Source organism: Sinocyclocheilus rhinocerous, unplaced genomic scaffold, assembly GCF_001515625.1.
Source record: "Sinocyclocheilus rhinocerous isolate Xijiao unplaced genomic scaffold, SAMN03320098_v1.1 scaffold697, whole genome shotgun sequence".
In the NCBI taxonomy this organism is placed as follows: domain Eukaryota; kingdom Metazoa; phylum Chordata; class Actinopteri; order Cypriniformes; family Cyprinidae; genus Sinocyclocheilus; species Sinocyclocheilus rhinocerous.
Genome location: NW_015664033.1, coordinates 359,177 through 372,880, shown reverse-complemented (window position 1 = coordinate 372,880; position 13,704 = coordinate 359,177). Strand labels below are relative to the sequence as shown.

At 37.5% G+C, this 13,704-nt stretch overlaps 1 protein-coding gene across 1 annotated transcript in view; it reads left to right on the top strand.

Annotated features, from left to right (window-relative positions):
• Positions 1-3,312: 3,312 nt before the first annotated feature.
• The window catches only part of LOC107729419 (transient receptor potential cation channel subfamily M member 4-like), a 21,692-nt gene continuing 11,300 nt past the window's right edge, over positions 3,313-13,704 (top strand). The window contains exons 1-14 of the mRNA XM_016539907.1: positions 3,313-3,475; positions 5,101-5,162; positions 5,741-5,903; positions 7,470-7,650; positions 8,795-8,964; positions 9,828-10,005; positions 10,657-10,721; positions 11,141-11,389; positions 11,457-11,559; positions 11,642-11,760; positions 11,838-12,143; positions 12,420-12,521; positions 12,919-13,047; positions 13,450-13,579. Coding sequence (XP_016395393.1) covers positions 3,404-3,475; positions 5,101-5,162; positions 5,741-5,903; positions 7,470-7,650; positions 8,795-8,964; positions 9,828-10,005; positions 10,657-10,721; positions 11,141-11,389; positions 11,457-11,559; positions 11,642-11,760; positions 11,838-12,143; positions 12,420-12,521; positions 12,919-13,047; positions 13,450-13,579 — 2,029 coding nt within the window. The 5' untranslated portion in view covers positions 3,313-3,403. The remainder of the gene's footprint in view (positions 3,476-5,100; positions 5,163-5,740; positions 5,904-7,469; positions 7,651-8,794; positions 8,965-9,827; positions 10,006-10,656; positions 10,722-11,140; positions 11,390-11,456; positions 11,560-11,641; positions 11,761-11,837; positions 12,144-12,419; positions 12,522-12,918; positions 13,048-13,449; positions 13,580-13,704) is intronic.

The window sequence follows — 13,704 nt, the reverse complement described above, 5'->3', positions numbered from 1 at the left end:
TTATCTCTTTCATGTACATCACCTTTATGTATTCATTTCTTAATGTAATCAACATTCATTTACTTTTCATATTATATTACTGTGATTAACCATTGTTAATGTTATTCTTATGTTGTGTTGTGTATTGTAATCTCAAAGATTTTTACATCACAAGCAGCAGTTGTATTTGCTTGGTAACAGTTGTGGAATGTATGCTGGTCAGACAAACACTGATCATAAAGAAGAATGCAACAAAAATTATTCAGTAATCTTGATTCAGTTATTTTATCACTTTATCTCATGCTTTCTGCTCTTTCTGTATCTGCATCTCAGGACTTTACACACAAGACAAGCTCTGCTGTGACAGCTCTTTCATATTCTCAATAACAAAAAGTATATTTTCATACTCTTGTGATTAGCAATTTGTGTTACCAAGCAATTGAACAGGTGTACCTAATAAAGTGGCCGGTGAGTGTATTTCTTATGCATGTGAATTGGGTTACGCATGTGTGCATCGCGTCTTTTGCGTGAATTATTATTGAGATCATTCTGGCTCCATAGATAACAGGTACGTTTTAATCCTAAAAATAATGCATTGTTTTGAATGAATGAATGAGGGATTTATACTCCTCAGCCATCACCAGTGTGCAGCATCCACAGTACAACGGTGCCAGTGTGCTCACCACACACCAGCTACAGGTGAAGAGGAGAGAGAGCGATAGAGACAATTCAGTGGATGGGGATTATTAGGAGTCCATGATTGACAAGGGCCAGTGGAGGGAATTTGGCCAGGACACCGGTGATACACCCTTACTCTTTATAAGAAGTGCCATGATTTTTTTAGTGACCACAGAAAGAGTCAGGACCTGTTTTATGAATCATCCCAAGGATGGTGTTATGTAGGATGTAGCCATATCTATGTTAAACATTAATGCAATTAAAGTCTGTTAAATATTATACAACATAATATTACATTGCCTAATATTAAAATCCAGTTTTGAGAGTAGTGGAAATGTGGTACTTAGTGACTCACCTTTTCCTTTGTTTCTCAAAAGAGTTGCATATAGCCCACATGGTAGCAATAAAGTGGAGATAAAGATTTCCTAAAGGACATTGCAGCTGATGTCCACCATCATGATGACCTGATGATGGATTTAAACTGACCTGTACACCGTATTAATCATTAAGTGAAACAGGTACTATACAGTCATCTGAGCTAGTCACCACTATGGGCAGAGACCTCATCAGTGCAAAAGAAACCCCTGCACTTATAATGAAGTGAGTCCTTTTTCAGATCTTCCCATGGTGTATACCTTTGTTGCATTATGTTCTTCATTATATGGTGGTGGAAGCAAAATGTTTATTGCAAAGTGTGAACATTCATACCTCTTCATCACGTGTTGAATTAGTGCATTTCATTTGGACGTACCAATTATACTGATTTCATATTAAATTTTAAAATTAATCTGGTCATTCCTGTTATTCAGAACATGTTTATATTCCCATCATATGGGTTTATATATTGGACAAAAATGCTTAACTAAACTTTAAAGATTTAAAACATTCATTTTTTAAATCACAACATATTACAGGTATTTATAAAATGATCAGGTGTTACAAGTATTTATAAAATGTTCATTCAGTCTTATGAAATATCCTGACGATATAATATATGTAATATCATATGTAATATATATATATATGTAATACATATGTAATATCCAGCCGAGTCTGCTTACAGACAGGAGGTAAAAGAGCTGGCAGTCTGATGCAGTCACAACAACCTGAAGCTCAACACACTCAAAACAGTGGAGATGAAAGTGTACTTCAGGAGAAACCCCCCCTGCACTCTCCCCACTCACCATCATGAACAGCACTGTAACTACAGTGGAGTAATTCAGGTTCCTGGGCACCACCATCACTCAGGACCTGAAGTGGGACACTCACATAGACTCTATTGCTAAAAAGGCCCAGCAGAGGTTGTACTCCCTCCGCCAGCTGAGGAAATTCAACCTGCCATAGGAGCTGCTGAAACAGTTCTACTCTGTGTCCTGTGTTTATCAATAACTGTCTGGTTTGGTTCAACTACCAAATCAGACATCAAGAGACTACAGCGGACAGTCAGGACTGCTGAGAGGATTAGCGGTGCCACCCTGCCCAACCTCCAAGAAATTTACATCTCCAGAGTGAGGAAAAGGGCTAAGAAAATCACTCAGGACCCCTCACAACGAGCCCACTCTCTCTTCCAAATGTTGCCTTCTGGTCCGTGCTACAGAGCACCGACCACCAGTACAGCCAGGCACAAGAACAGCTTTTTCCCGCAGACTATCTTCAGCCTGAACAATTAAAACTTCCGTAACTAATCTATACCTTGTCCATCATAACTGACATACTTATATTTATACATAGAATTCAAAATGTGTACATTTGTAAACTACACACTTGTAAATAACATATCTGTAAATTCATTTAAGCAATACATTTTTTTTCTACACTTCTAAGTCTGTATATAGTGCATTATTTAATTTTCTGTTTTTATTAGTGTTATATTCCATCTCTACTGTGTTATTCCTAGGTATGTCTTCACTGTCATGTATGTTTGCACTATGTCTTTGTACTTTCTTCTGCACTGGAAGCTCCTGTCGCCAGGTCAAATTCCTTGTGTGTGTAAACATACTTGGTAATAAAGCTCTTTCTGACTTCTATTTTTTAAAAGTCTTTATTGGATCTTTATTTCTGTAGCTACTTTTAATTTCTTTCTAAATTTCATTCTTCTTTCTAGAGACAGAGAGAGTACCCTATCCTATACATATTTGGGAAAAGTTAATAAATATTTGAATCTTACAGGTGAGAGCTTAAGAACCATCCAATTATTTACTTCCTAGAGCTCAAACTAACTTCAGTCAAGCCAGCATAACTGGCCACGCCGAAATGGCATCTTAAGGTCAACAGTACTTTAAAAAGACACGCCTGTAGGGACGTGAAAAGTGGAAACCTTTTCTGATAACCAGAAGTATCCGTTTTTTTAACAGCCGAAATAATATAGCGGGAGGGAGTAAGTATTAATCATCACAGTAAACGGTAAACTTACCCATGTCTTTGGTTAAAAATCACAGTTTATCTGCAAATGTGGTAAACATTCTCTTATCATATTTTTCTTCTACTGCTCTTATCAAGGCCGCATATTTGTTTTCCCTGCCCAAACTGTTTGTTTGGTTTAATTCAACAGCGCAGAGCGTCGCGAGCTCGTGCTGGAATGCGTCCAGAGACGTGTAGCGTGGGCGGGGCTTTCAAATTCACGGCTTCAGAAAAAGTTTCATTAAATATCTCGGGAATCCGGCTGATGGCAAACTAGAGCATACTTGGATCTAGACTCCCCATGGATCTCATCTGAAGAATAATTGATCCCTAATAAGACGGACAGATGATAAAAATGAAGAAAATCGAGAAAGAGAATGAAGGAGTTGGAGGAGAGAGAAAATCCGAAAAAGATCAGGTGTGTTTGATACATTTTATTGTTCATGCTTTGTCAAGTTCATATTTGGTAATATTTATTTTGCCACTGCATTAAAACGAGGTGGCTTTCCATACTATACGTACAAAGCGCTGATTAGTTATAGGGGAAACTCGTAAAACTGTCAAATGACTGATATTAGTCCTGTATCTACACTGCAAAAACATCAGACGTCCGGAGTTACGATTTTGTGAGTGCAGGTTTATGCACCTGTAAGAAGTTGAATGACAAACGTTTCCCAAGCTTTTCCATGTTTCCATACCATATTTTGATATTGTCTTGCACCGCTGCGTATTTGTTTAGTAGACGCTTTTATCCAGTGGACTGAGAACAAGCAATTTATCAAATTAGACAAAGAGTCCTGCTGCCACTCCTAATACATTTCAATAAGTCTCCACCTTAATATGTAAAATGTATTAGGATATGTGTCTTAATATGCAACAATTGTAAGCTACATGCAAATGTAATGACTGTTTTAATGGCCTTTCCAATCAGGTTTGGATTGGATTGTCTCTGATGTTGCTGAGGAAAGTCATATGAAATGATTAACCAAATTTTAAAGCACCATATTAAAGTTATAAGCTTGTTTAACAGGTTTTTGCACTTGCTCAATGTACAGGATGAAGATGGGAGACCTATTTATACATACACGTACATACGTATGCACACACACACACACACATTTGTCTGTCCTATAAGATGTTTACATTTAAGATATGCCAGAGCTTTTTGTGTTCTATGTATTATTCATTTCACTATATTGCTATTTTATAATTCTCAAAATGCAAAATTAATAAAGCAATTAAAAAGTCATTGCGTGCATGAAATAGAAATCGAAATGTCATACATTTATAAAATATATTAATTAAAAATATACACATTGTTATAGGAGAATGAAATGGAAAAATACAACAAATCAAGATGAAGATGGATAATAGCATGTTAAAAAGGAAAACATTGTCAAATTACAGAGCTAGTATATTTTGTGTTATGCATAATTGTCATCCAATAAAAAGTATATTACAGCTCTTATGTTGGATAAACAAACTGTTTGTAGTTGAAAACAAGTTGACCGTGTTAATTTAATTTTAGCAACCTAAGAAGTCTTTCTCTTTTTATTTTGTTTTAAATGCTCCTAAAGGTTTGATTATTATCTCAGCTTAGCATCTGTTTTAATAATCAAAACGTTTTGAGACTTTTTTTCCCATTGATTATGTAGTTTCCAAATACAGTTATCTAATATGCAGCCGTCTTCGCCCAGAATGAAGTTTTTTATTTATTATAAAATTATAGTTAAAACAGTTATTTGCTAAGTACAATTATTTTGATTACTATAATTATCATGTTTTATTGTTCGATGTGTGAGGCAATCATTGGTTTTGAAATAGTTAGGCAGTAAGTAGGCAGAAGTCACAAATAAGCTGTTAGTTTCTGTGATTTAGAATCGCATTTCACACATTAAAACATTTCCTTGGAAATTCTTTTGCCATTCAAGCGTAATCTCATAGTTTGTTCTCCTCAGTCACTAACTGTGAAAGAAAAGAAACCGGACCTGCATGTGCAAATGTCTCTGACTCATGCTTTACTGTGTAATGTCTGTGTTGTAGAGCTGGATCCCAAAGATGATTAAAAAGAGAGTGTGCACCACCTTTGTGGAGGACTCATCCAGGTACAACAGCCATTTTCAATATTCTCTCGCATTCAGATTTACTAGCGTATGCAGAAAATCCATTCAGTCCTTTCATACTCTCTTATTTAAAACAGACATTGATCTTCTGGTAATATGATCTGAGCCGTTAAGTAGCTGATTTGGTAATGTAGGGTGGGTCAACAAACATGCCGTTTTTTCTTGAATGAAGGTGAACTCCTAGCCATTTGTCAACACAGTACATTTTCCCTGTCCTTTTCCCATTTACAAGCTATTGTTATGGAATGATTCACAATAGGGTTTGGGCAGGTACTGTTTTCATTTCATTTATTAATTTTAGTGATGATGTGTACATTATGTGACATACTGTTTGATTTCAGCTATTAATGTCTTCATTTGATGAATTAATTGTAACATGAATGACATGCACACACACAAAGGAGATTGATTTCTTTTTTTCTCTTTAAGTCTCTTCCTCTGAAATGATGGCTTGAATAGTAATTATATCAGAATTCTGAACCCACTGAAACCTGTTTTAACAGTTCTCTCTCTCTCTCTCTCTCTCTCTCTCTCTCTCTCTCTCTCTCTCTCTGTGGCAGTAGTGGGGCTTTGTGCCAGTGTGGTGGACCACGGGACATCCATGCATCCATAACGACTGATCATGTGATCAGCCAGTGGGACAGTGAAGAACACACCTCTGAATACCCCACCGATGCCTTTGGACAGCTGGAGTTTGCTGGAGCCGGACGCAGAAACAGTCCAGTGGGTGTCTCACTTTCTTCTACACATCCTCAAGCATGCTCAATCACAGTTACTGTAATTTGAAATACGAACTCCATCTGACAATACAACTATGATAAATTGGTAATACTTTACAGTGAGGATCTATTCTTTAAAGAAATTACTAAAAACTCACAAATGCGATGATAAAAACCACATCTTTACTGAGGAACATTTTGGTCACACCATAACCTTCTTCAGTGTCTAATTACATAATTACTATGTATGTATATTACAAAATGATATATAGTAGAGGAAAATATGTGTAGTTTATCTTTTTTCAATTCTCATAGTGTGCAGGCCTTTATGCAACCTTTCGCCTGTTCAGGTTCTAACCATTAACATTAACATTAACATTAAATGCAGAAGATGTCAGTGACTAAAGATGCTGTCACATTAGCAAATAGTAAGCAAAATTCCATAAACAAAAAAGAAACATTGTCTATTGTCAAAAGTATAGCCATGTATGAAGCAGATCTCACAAGTTCTCTGTTGGTTAACACGGTGAATTCGCATGACCAACCGAATCCATTGCCAAATCTGTGTGTGGAAATATGTTGTCCTCTCTAGAAATACACGATCACCCAGATTCCATTTAAAATTACTGGATTTTTCTTGTGAAAATTTGCTTAACAGCGGTAAATGAGATCTTTACAGTTTTACAGTGTTTATGATTTACGTTACTTTCTACACAAATTAACAAGAAGTCTGTTAATAAATAAACAATAACTTAAATCATAATGTTTTTCATTTTTATTTTGTGGTGTCTAAAGCATTAAGATATAGATCTTAGTAAGGGTGGACCATATTGAATTCTACCTGTATGAAAATGAGACTTTGAGGGACAGACACACAGATATTTATTTGTGTATGTAACAGGTAGAGTGAAACATCAATAAACGTTATGTAAATGCGCCACAGTTAACCAACGTTTTTTGGAAAAATATAAAATGAAATGACAAAAAGCCTACTGAAAGTTTATTTTTGGAAAGCTGTTTCATCAACTGAACAATTTGCATGTTGTTAAACAGCATTACAATCCCTGAACTCACTGTGTCCCTGTTCCTCACAGCTTCGTTTTTTTACTCCTGTCAAAAATTAAATATGGCACTACCCTGACTAAGGTCTATTGTCAATCCCTTTAAAAGTCTGCCAGGCTGCTGGGCAATTACAGAGCTACTATAAAAACATGTAATCCACAGCAATTATAAACTACCCTTTAACCAACCCCACAGAGCCTGAAGTCATACACTTCTCACAACCACATTAAAGCCAATTAAATTTAGACAGTAACAAAACAACATTTTTTTGGAGACCGTGTGTTGCCTCAGGCAGATCCATTGTTCAGTCTTTCTCTTCTCACACAAATCCCTTCCTACTTTCTGCAATTTGTGAGTGACAGCATAAATATCCTGCATGTTTGTGCATGTGAGGAACATGTCTGAATGCCTGTGTATCTTAGTTTAGGATGAATAATATCACACATACAAACATTCAGGACCTTTGTTCTGCTGTGCATTCATATGTCATTCATCTTGTGTCCCCAAGTTTCTGCGCCTGGCACATGATACACCTCCGGACAATGTATACTCGCTGATGACGTCACAGTGGGGCCTGCCGATACCCAATCTGGTGGTGTCTGTGGTGGGGGGAGAGGGGAAAGAGAAGGTGAAACCCTGGGTGCGAGAAGTGATCAGACAGGGTCTAGTCCGGGCCGCACAGAGCACAGGTAACCTCTCCTGCTCCTCTATCTTTAGCTCAGTTATGAGTGCTTAAACCTTTATACTCACTTATCTAACCAATCACATGTGGACTGTTAACCCTTCCTTCACCTATATATATATATAAATATATATAAGGAAGCAACATTGAAATGGTTGAAGTAATAACCAAAATAAAATAATGAATCAAAAATAAAAAAGCAATTATTGCATGCCAGAATAAATGTGTGATGAACATTTTACTTAGTTTTTCTGACATCCCTCAGCATGTCCATGCATGCCTTTACATACAACACACAACAAACTTCCAAGTCATATCAGATTGTGAAACTGGAGACCACTTTTTTTTACAGTGAAGACTTAAAGCAGGGAATGTGTGTGTATGTGTGTGTGTGTGTGTGTGTGTGTGTGTGAAAACATCCACAGATGACAAGTCATGAGATGTCCTTAAAATTACGAAGCTGATAACAAAAATGAAACGCTAATGACACTACTGTGGCCTTATAATTGTATCATATATCACTGCATATAGACATCCAGAGACCAAGTATGTTTTATGAACATTTAACTCTAACCTCTCCTGCTCCTCTATCTTTAGCTCAGTTATGAGTGCTTAAACCTTTATACTCACTTATCTAACCAATCACATGTGGACTGTTAACCCTTCCTTCACCCTCCACCTGGGTTAATATTGTGCACTAAAACTAAGATTTATTTATTTTTACTCATTTTGTTTTATGAACATTTAACTCTGGTTTGGATATGGTTCTGAGTTCATGTTTCAGGCCACCTCTCGCTCAGAGTAGATCAGGTAGGACATGTAGCTTTACTGAAATGTTCTGTAAAATAAGTTTTAATAACTGTTTTCATGTACCCAGTAATTAGTGACTAGTCTTAAGGTCAGTGATTGACAGGCCAAACTAGTATTACTCAACAGTGGCATTCCTCCAGTGTGTGTGTGTTTCTAGTGTGTTGATAAGGTTTATTATGTATATGGTAAGAATGCAAGTGGCTTTAATCTAGAAGTGTTGCATTATGGTCAAAACCTTTATCAGTGATGTTGTTTGTGACTTTTATGTATTTCCATGCAATTTAATTAAGCTACTGTGCTGAGTAATTTAGGTAATAGTACTTTTCATTTTCTTTTTCCAGGGGCTTGGATCATAACGTCAGGTCTGAGGGAGGGTGTTGGCCGTTGTGTAGGTGAGGCAGTAAGGGATCATTGTGCAACAGCTTCATCTCTTTCCCAGGCCAAAGTTATAGCTGTTGGTGTTGCGCCCTGGGGATTGATTTACCAACGTCAGCAACTCGTAAACCCACAGGTATTACCGTATGAGTCCATTCTGCTTCAGTATCAACAGTTCACATGAAAGCCACACTTAAAATGTATGAATGTCAAAAAATGCGCATCTCGTCAGTAAAGGCGCTCCTGTGATTAGTAGTAAATCTCCAGCACGTGCTTTCAGATAGAGCGGCAATGAATCGTCTGCGATTTTGAACGCGATTTTGCGTAGCTTGTCAGTGAACTACGGCTCTGTGTAGTAAATGCTGCTCCATCTGAAAGCACGTGCTGGAGATTTACTACTAATCACAGGAGCGCCTTTACTGACGAGATGCGCATGAAAATCGCATTAGATTTTTTGCACAGCCCTAATTTTAAGTGTAGTTCAATATCCAGATATGTTTTACAGAGTGTACAGTAGCATTTCACTAATGTCATATAGACCTGAATAGTGTTTTGAACTGCTGTAGGACTTTGGCTAGGCTGCTCTGTAAAAACTTAATGCGCATCTCGTCAGTAAAGGCGCTCCTGTGATTAGTAGTAAATCTCCAGCACGTGCTTTCAGATAGAGCGGCAATGAATCGTCTGCGATTTTGAACGCGATTTTGCGTAGCTTGTCAGTGAACTACGGCTCTGTGTAGTAAATGCTGCTCCATCTGAAAGCACGTGCTGGAGATTTACTACTAATCACAGGAGCGCCTTTACTGACGAGATGCGCATGAAAATCGCATTAGATTTTTTGCACAGCCCTAATTTTAAGTGTAGTTCAATATCCAGATATGTTTTACAGAGTGTACAGTAGCATTTCACTAATGTCATATAGACCTGAATAGTGTTTTGAACTGCTGTAGGACTTTGGCTAGGCTGCTCTGTAAAAACTTATGGTTGGTTACTCTTTACAAGGGTAGTTTCCCAGCGCGGTACTATGTGCACAACATGCCCCATGAATGCAGCTGCCTGGACAACAACCACCAGGCCTTCCTTTTGGTGGATGATGGGAGTGTAGGACACAGAGGTAGTGAAACAATGTTCAGAGCCAACCTGGAGGACTTCATCTCCCATCAGCGCACTGGCATCTGGGGTGAGAGAAAGAAGACAGTTCAACTGAAAAATAAAACATCTTTAAAGTCTTCTTGAGCACAAAGCACAACAGCAAATTCCCAAATCCTTTATCTAGCACCTTCATCAGGGACTGCGACGGGAAGCACAAGCACATCCCTGAGGAACCATGCACTTCCTTTTATTCAATAAAATAAATATCAGAGAAGTAAACACAAAATGAGAGGAAGGAAGAGGGAAGTTAAACACTGGTGTGCTGCTATATGAAAAAAAAGTAGTGTTTTGTTATTTAGTAAAGTAAATGCCCTCAGAATTATTTCATTTATTAGAAGTAATAATGTTTATTGTCCCTACACAGGAAAGACAGGAAAGTTGTTTTTGCAGCATTACATAAAATTTAATCCACAATCACAAAGACACCAATATATTTATATATGTATATATATATATATGTATGTATATATGTACACCTTTTAGAATAAAATAAGGCTAAATTTGGCATGTAATATGAGGACTACACTGCCCTCTGGTGGATCAGAATGAGAATGCAATTCTGAGACAAATGGAAACTAAACACTAGTGCCTTTAGGTTGTTTGTTTTTACTCAGTTTAATTTGAGTAATGCTATACTTTTCTTATATTAACAAATCTGTCTTCCTCCTGTCCTTAACAGGTAGTGGAAGCATTGAGATTCCTGTTTTGTGTGTGCTGATCGCAGGAGATGCTGCAATGCTGGAGGTCATTACGCAAGATTATTTTAATTGTTTTAATATGAATATAGTATATATAATATGTATTTAGTTTTATTTTATTAATATTATTTTTTATTTTATGTACCTATTCAATGTAGTCTGGGTCATCTCCAAAAGCATGAACAAAACAATGCAAATTAAAAGATTACTTTATGTTGTTTTATTCATACTTTTCTTAATGCCTGTAGCCTGTAACCCAACTGTCCATGTGCTATTTGCATTTAGCACTGTTTTTGGAATGAGGCCCACCAGTGATTTATTATACACCATTTACAGTTACAGTCATAAATGCTCATAAAAAGTGTCTAGGGATCTAAAATGTAAATGAATAGTTTAAAATGGCAGTTTTATCCGTTAAATCAGTTTTAAGCATATTTGAAATTAACGATATCTTTCTTATTGCAGAGAGTGGATTTATCTCTGAAAAACACCACTCCATGGTTGGTGCTGGCTGGCTCGGGTCCAGCGGCAGACCTGATAGCGGCAATACTGAAGGATCTCAACATACCTCTGAGTCCACCAGTGAGTCCCACTTTACCGACCGCTGCCGAGGAAAGCAGGAAAAGTGCCAGTGTTGAGCTGAGGGACCAAGTGAGAGAGAAAATGAAGAAACACTTCCCTTCTGAGACTGAACTGGAGAAGCTTGTGGATCAGGTGAGCGTACAGCAAGAGGCCGAAGGGATTTCTTTTACTTTTAGTTACTTTTCTCTTTTTCACACAGGCACTTAGTATCTATCACAACCGAGATCTGATCACTGTGTTTCATGGAGACCAGGAAGGGCGAGATGACTTTGACAGAATCATCCTTAGAGCTCTCGTAAGAGGTGAGATTAAATCACCTGCTCTGAGAATTCAACACGTTTACAGTATATACTTATGGGTTTATGTGTGCATGTGTGTGTTCAGCTGCTAAACGGGATGCTAATGATCCTAGCGAGTACACTGAAGAGCTGAAGCTGGCAGTGGCCTGGGACAGAGTGGATATCGCCAAGAGTGAACTCTTTAATGGTGGCATCCAGTGGAGGGTAGGATTAATAGCAAAATGCATGAAACCAAATGTGTTTTAACATCACAGTTTCTATTGATTTATTCTTTCTCTTAGTATGAAGACCTTGAGGAATCAATGACTGATGCGCTGGTGAACGACAAGCCCCATTTTGTGCGTCTGTTCGTGGAAAACGGCTTAAACATTCTGGACTATCTGACGTATCATCGTTTAGAGAGTCTTTACAGCTCACTGTCAGACTGCAATCTGGTGTCCTCATTCCTCCAGAGGAGGCTGCAGGAACGAGTGGGCTTAGTTGGCTCTCAGACCCGCTTAGCTTTACATGATGAGAATGACTCTTTCAAGAGCCACGCCACCACCCTCACCACCCCGTCTGCTGCTCGAGACCTCACCCTGTATGAGGTAAAAGGAATAAATGAACTTTTCCACGACATTCTAATTTATTGAGATGCACCTGTATACAATTGCATTCAATTTCATTTGATTTAATTGAGTAAGATGTGTCAAATATGCTTATGAGTTAGTTATTATTGTGCAGTTTCCCACTTTCCACAGCATTTCTTACACATGAAATCTAGAACCATGCACTCCATCTAAAAAAAAAAAAAAGAACAAGGAATAACAATGATGTCTTCACTAAGATAACATCTTCATTATGATTTTTTCTTCACCTCTCAGGTTTCACGGGTGTTATCAGAAATCATGGAAGATGTCTGCCAGCCATTTTACTACGCTCCTCTTGGAGTAGAACAGGGATGGGCCTCAAGGAAAGCAATGAAGGTACCAGCCAGGTTTTTTCAGAGGTTTTGGGATTGGTGAAATGATTTGACTTGCGGCACTTATGTTAATACATTATACAGTGCACAGCATAAATGGTTTTTGCTAGAAAAAGAGCAGGAGAAATAACATGCAAGTGTCTCGGAGCCGGCAAAAGCTATGAAAAGAGTGACAACAAAATTGGCTAATTTACTTATCTTACAGAAAATATCGGCATATATTTTGTTATTTTTATTAAGTATATGTTTAATATGTTTAAATTTTGCCACCTTTCCATGAATTATATTAGTGATCATTAAGAAAATACATCTTTTATATTTATTCAGAGGGGATGTACTCATTTATGCTGTGCACTGTAGATAACAATGTTGTGATCATAGTTTCTGTCTCGTCCTTTCAGCATGTGAATAAGTTGCTGCGAACTGAGAGTGTGTACCGGAAACAGCGCTGTATGTCTCCCTGGATAGCTCTGTTCATTTGGGCTGTTCTTCAGAATCGCAGAGAAATGTCTATCTACTTCTGGGAAATGGTATTGTTGGTATTGAGTCATAGTTGAAACCCATATCATGTTCTCTGCTAATTCTTTCTAATCTCGTATGATATTTGGTCAGATATATAGCCTACATTTGCAAATGAGTAGGTTAAAGTTGCATATGACAGTGATCCTGGACTCTATACTGACACCTAGTGGCGTGGATTCAGTATCACACTAAAGTATTCAGCTGTTGATGCAACTGTAGAAATGTCATATGAATTTATTCAGCAAGTAAAAGTGTCCAATAGCAGGAGGGTTGCATGCAGAATACCACAGATGTATTATTTATTATGACTATTATGATTATTATAATTCTCATGGTCAGAGTATTATTATTATTATTATTATTAATTTTGCTTTGTTTTGCTCCTTTCCCCCTCTCTCTTTCAATGCTAGGCGGGGGAGTCGGTGCTAAGTGCTCTTGCTGGGTGTAAGATATTAAGAGAGCTCGCCAAGTTGGAGACAGAGACTGAGACCAAGCTTTCCATGAAAGAACTTGCTCAAACCTTCGAGAATCTGGCACATGGTGGGTGTGAATCAAGTTAAAGAGATGGCAGATGGGAATGATTTTCAGTGTTCCAGTGGGGCCCAAATGTATGAGCTAGTGAAAATGCTTGTATTTTATATTTATTTCGTATATATATATATATA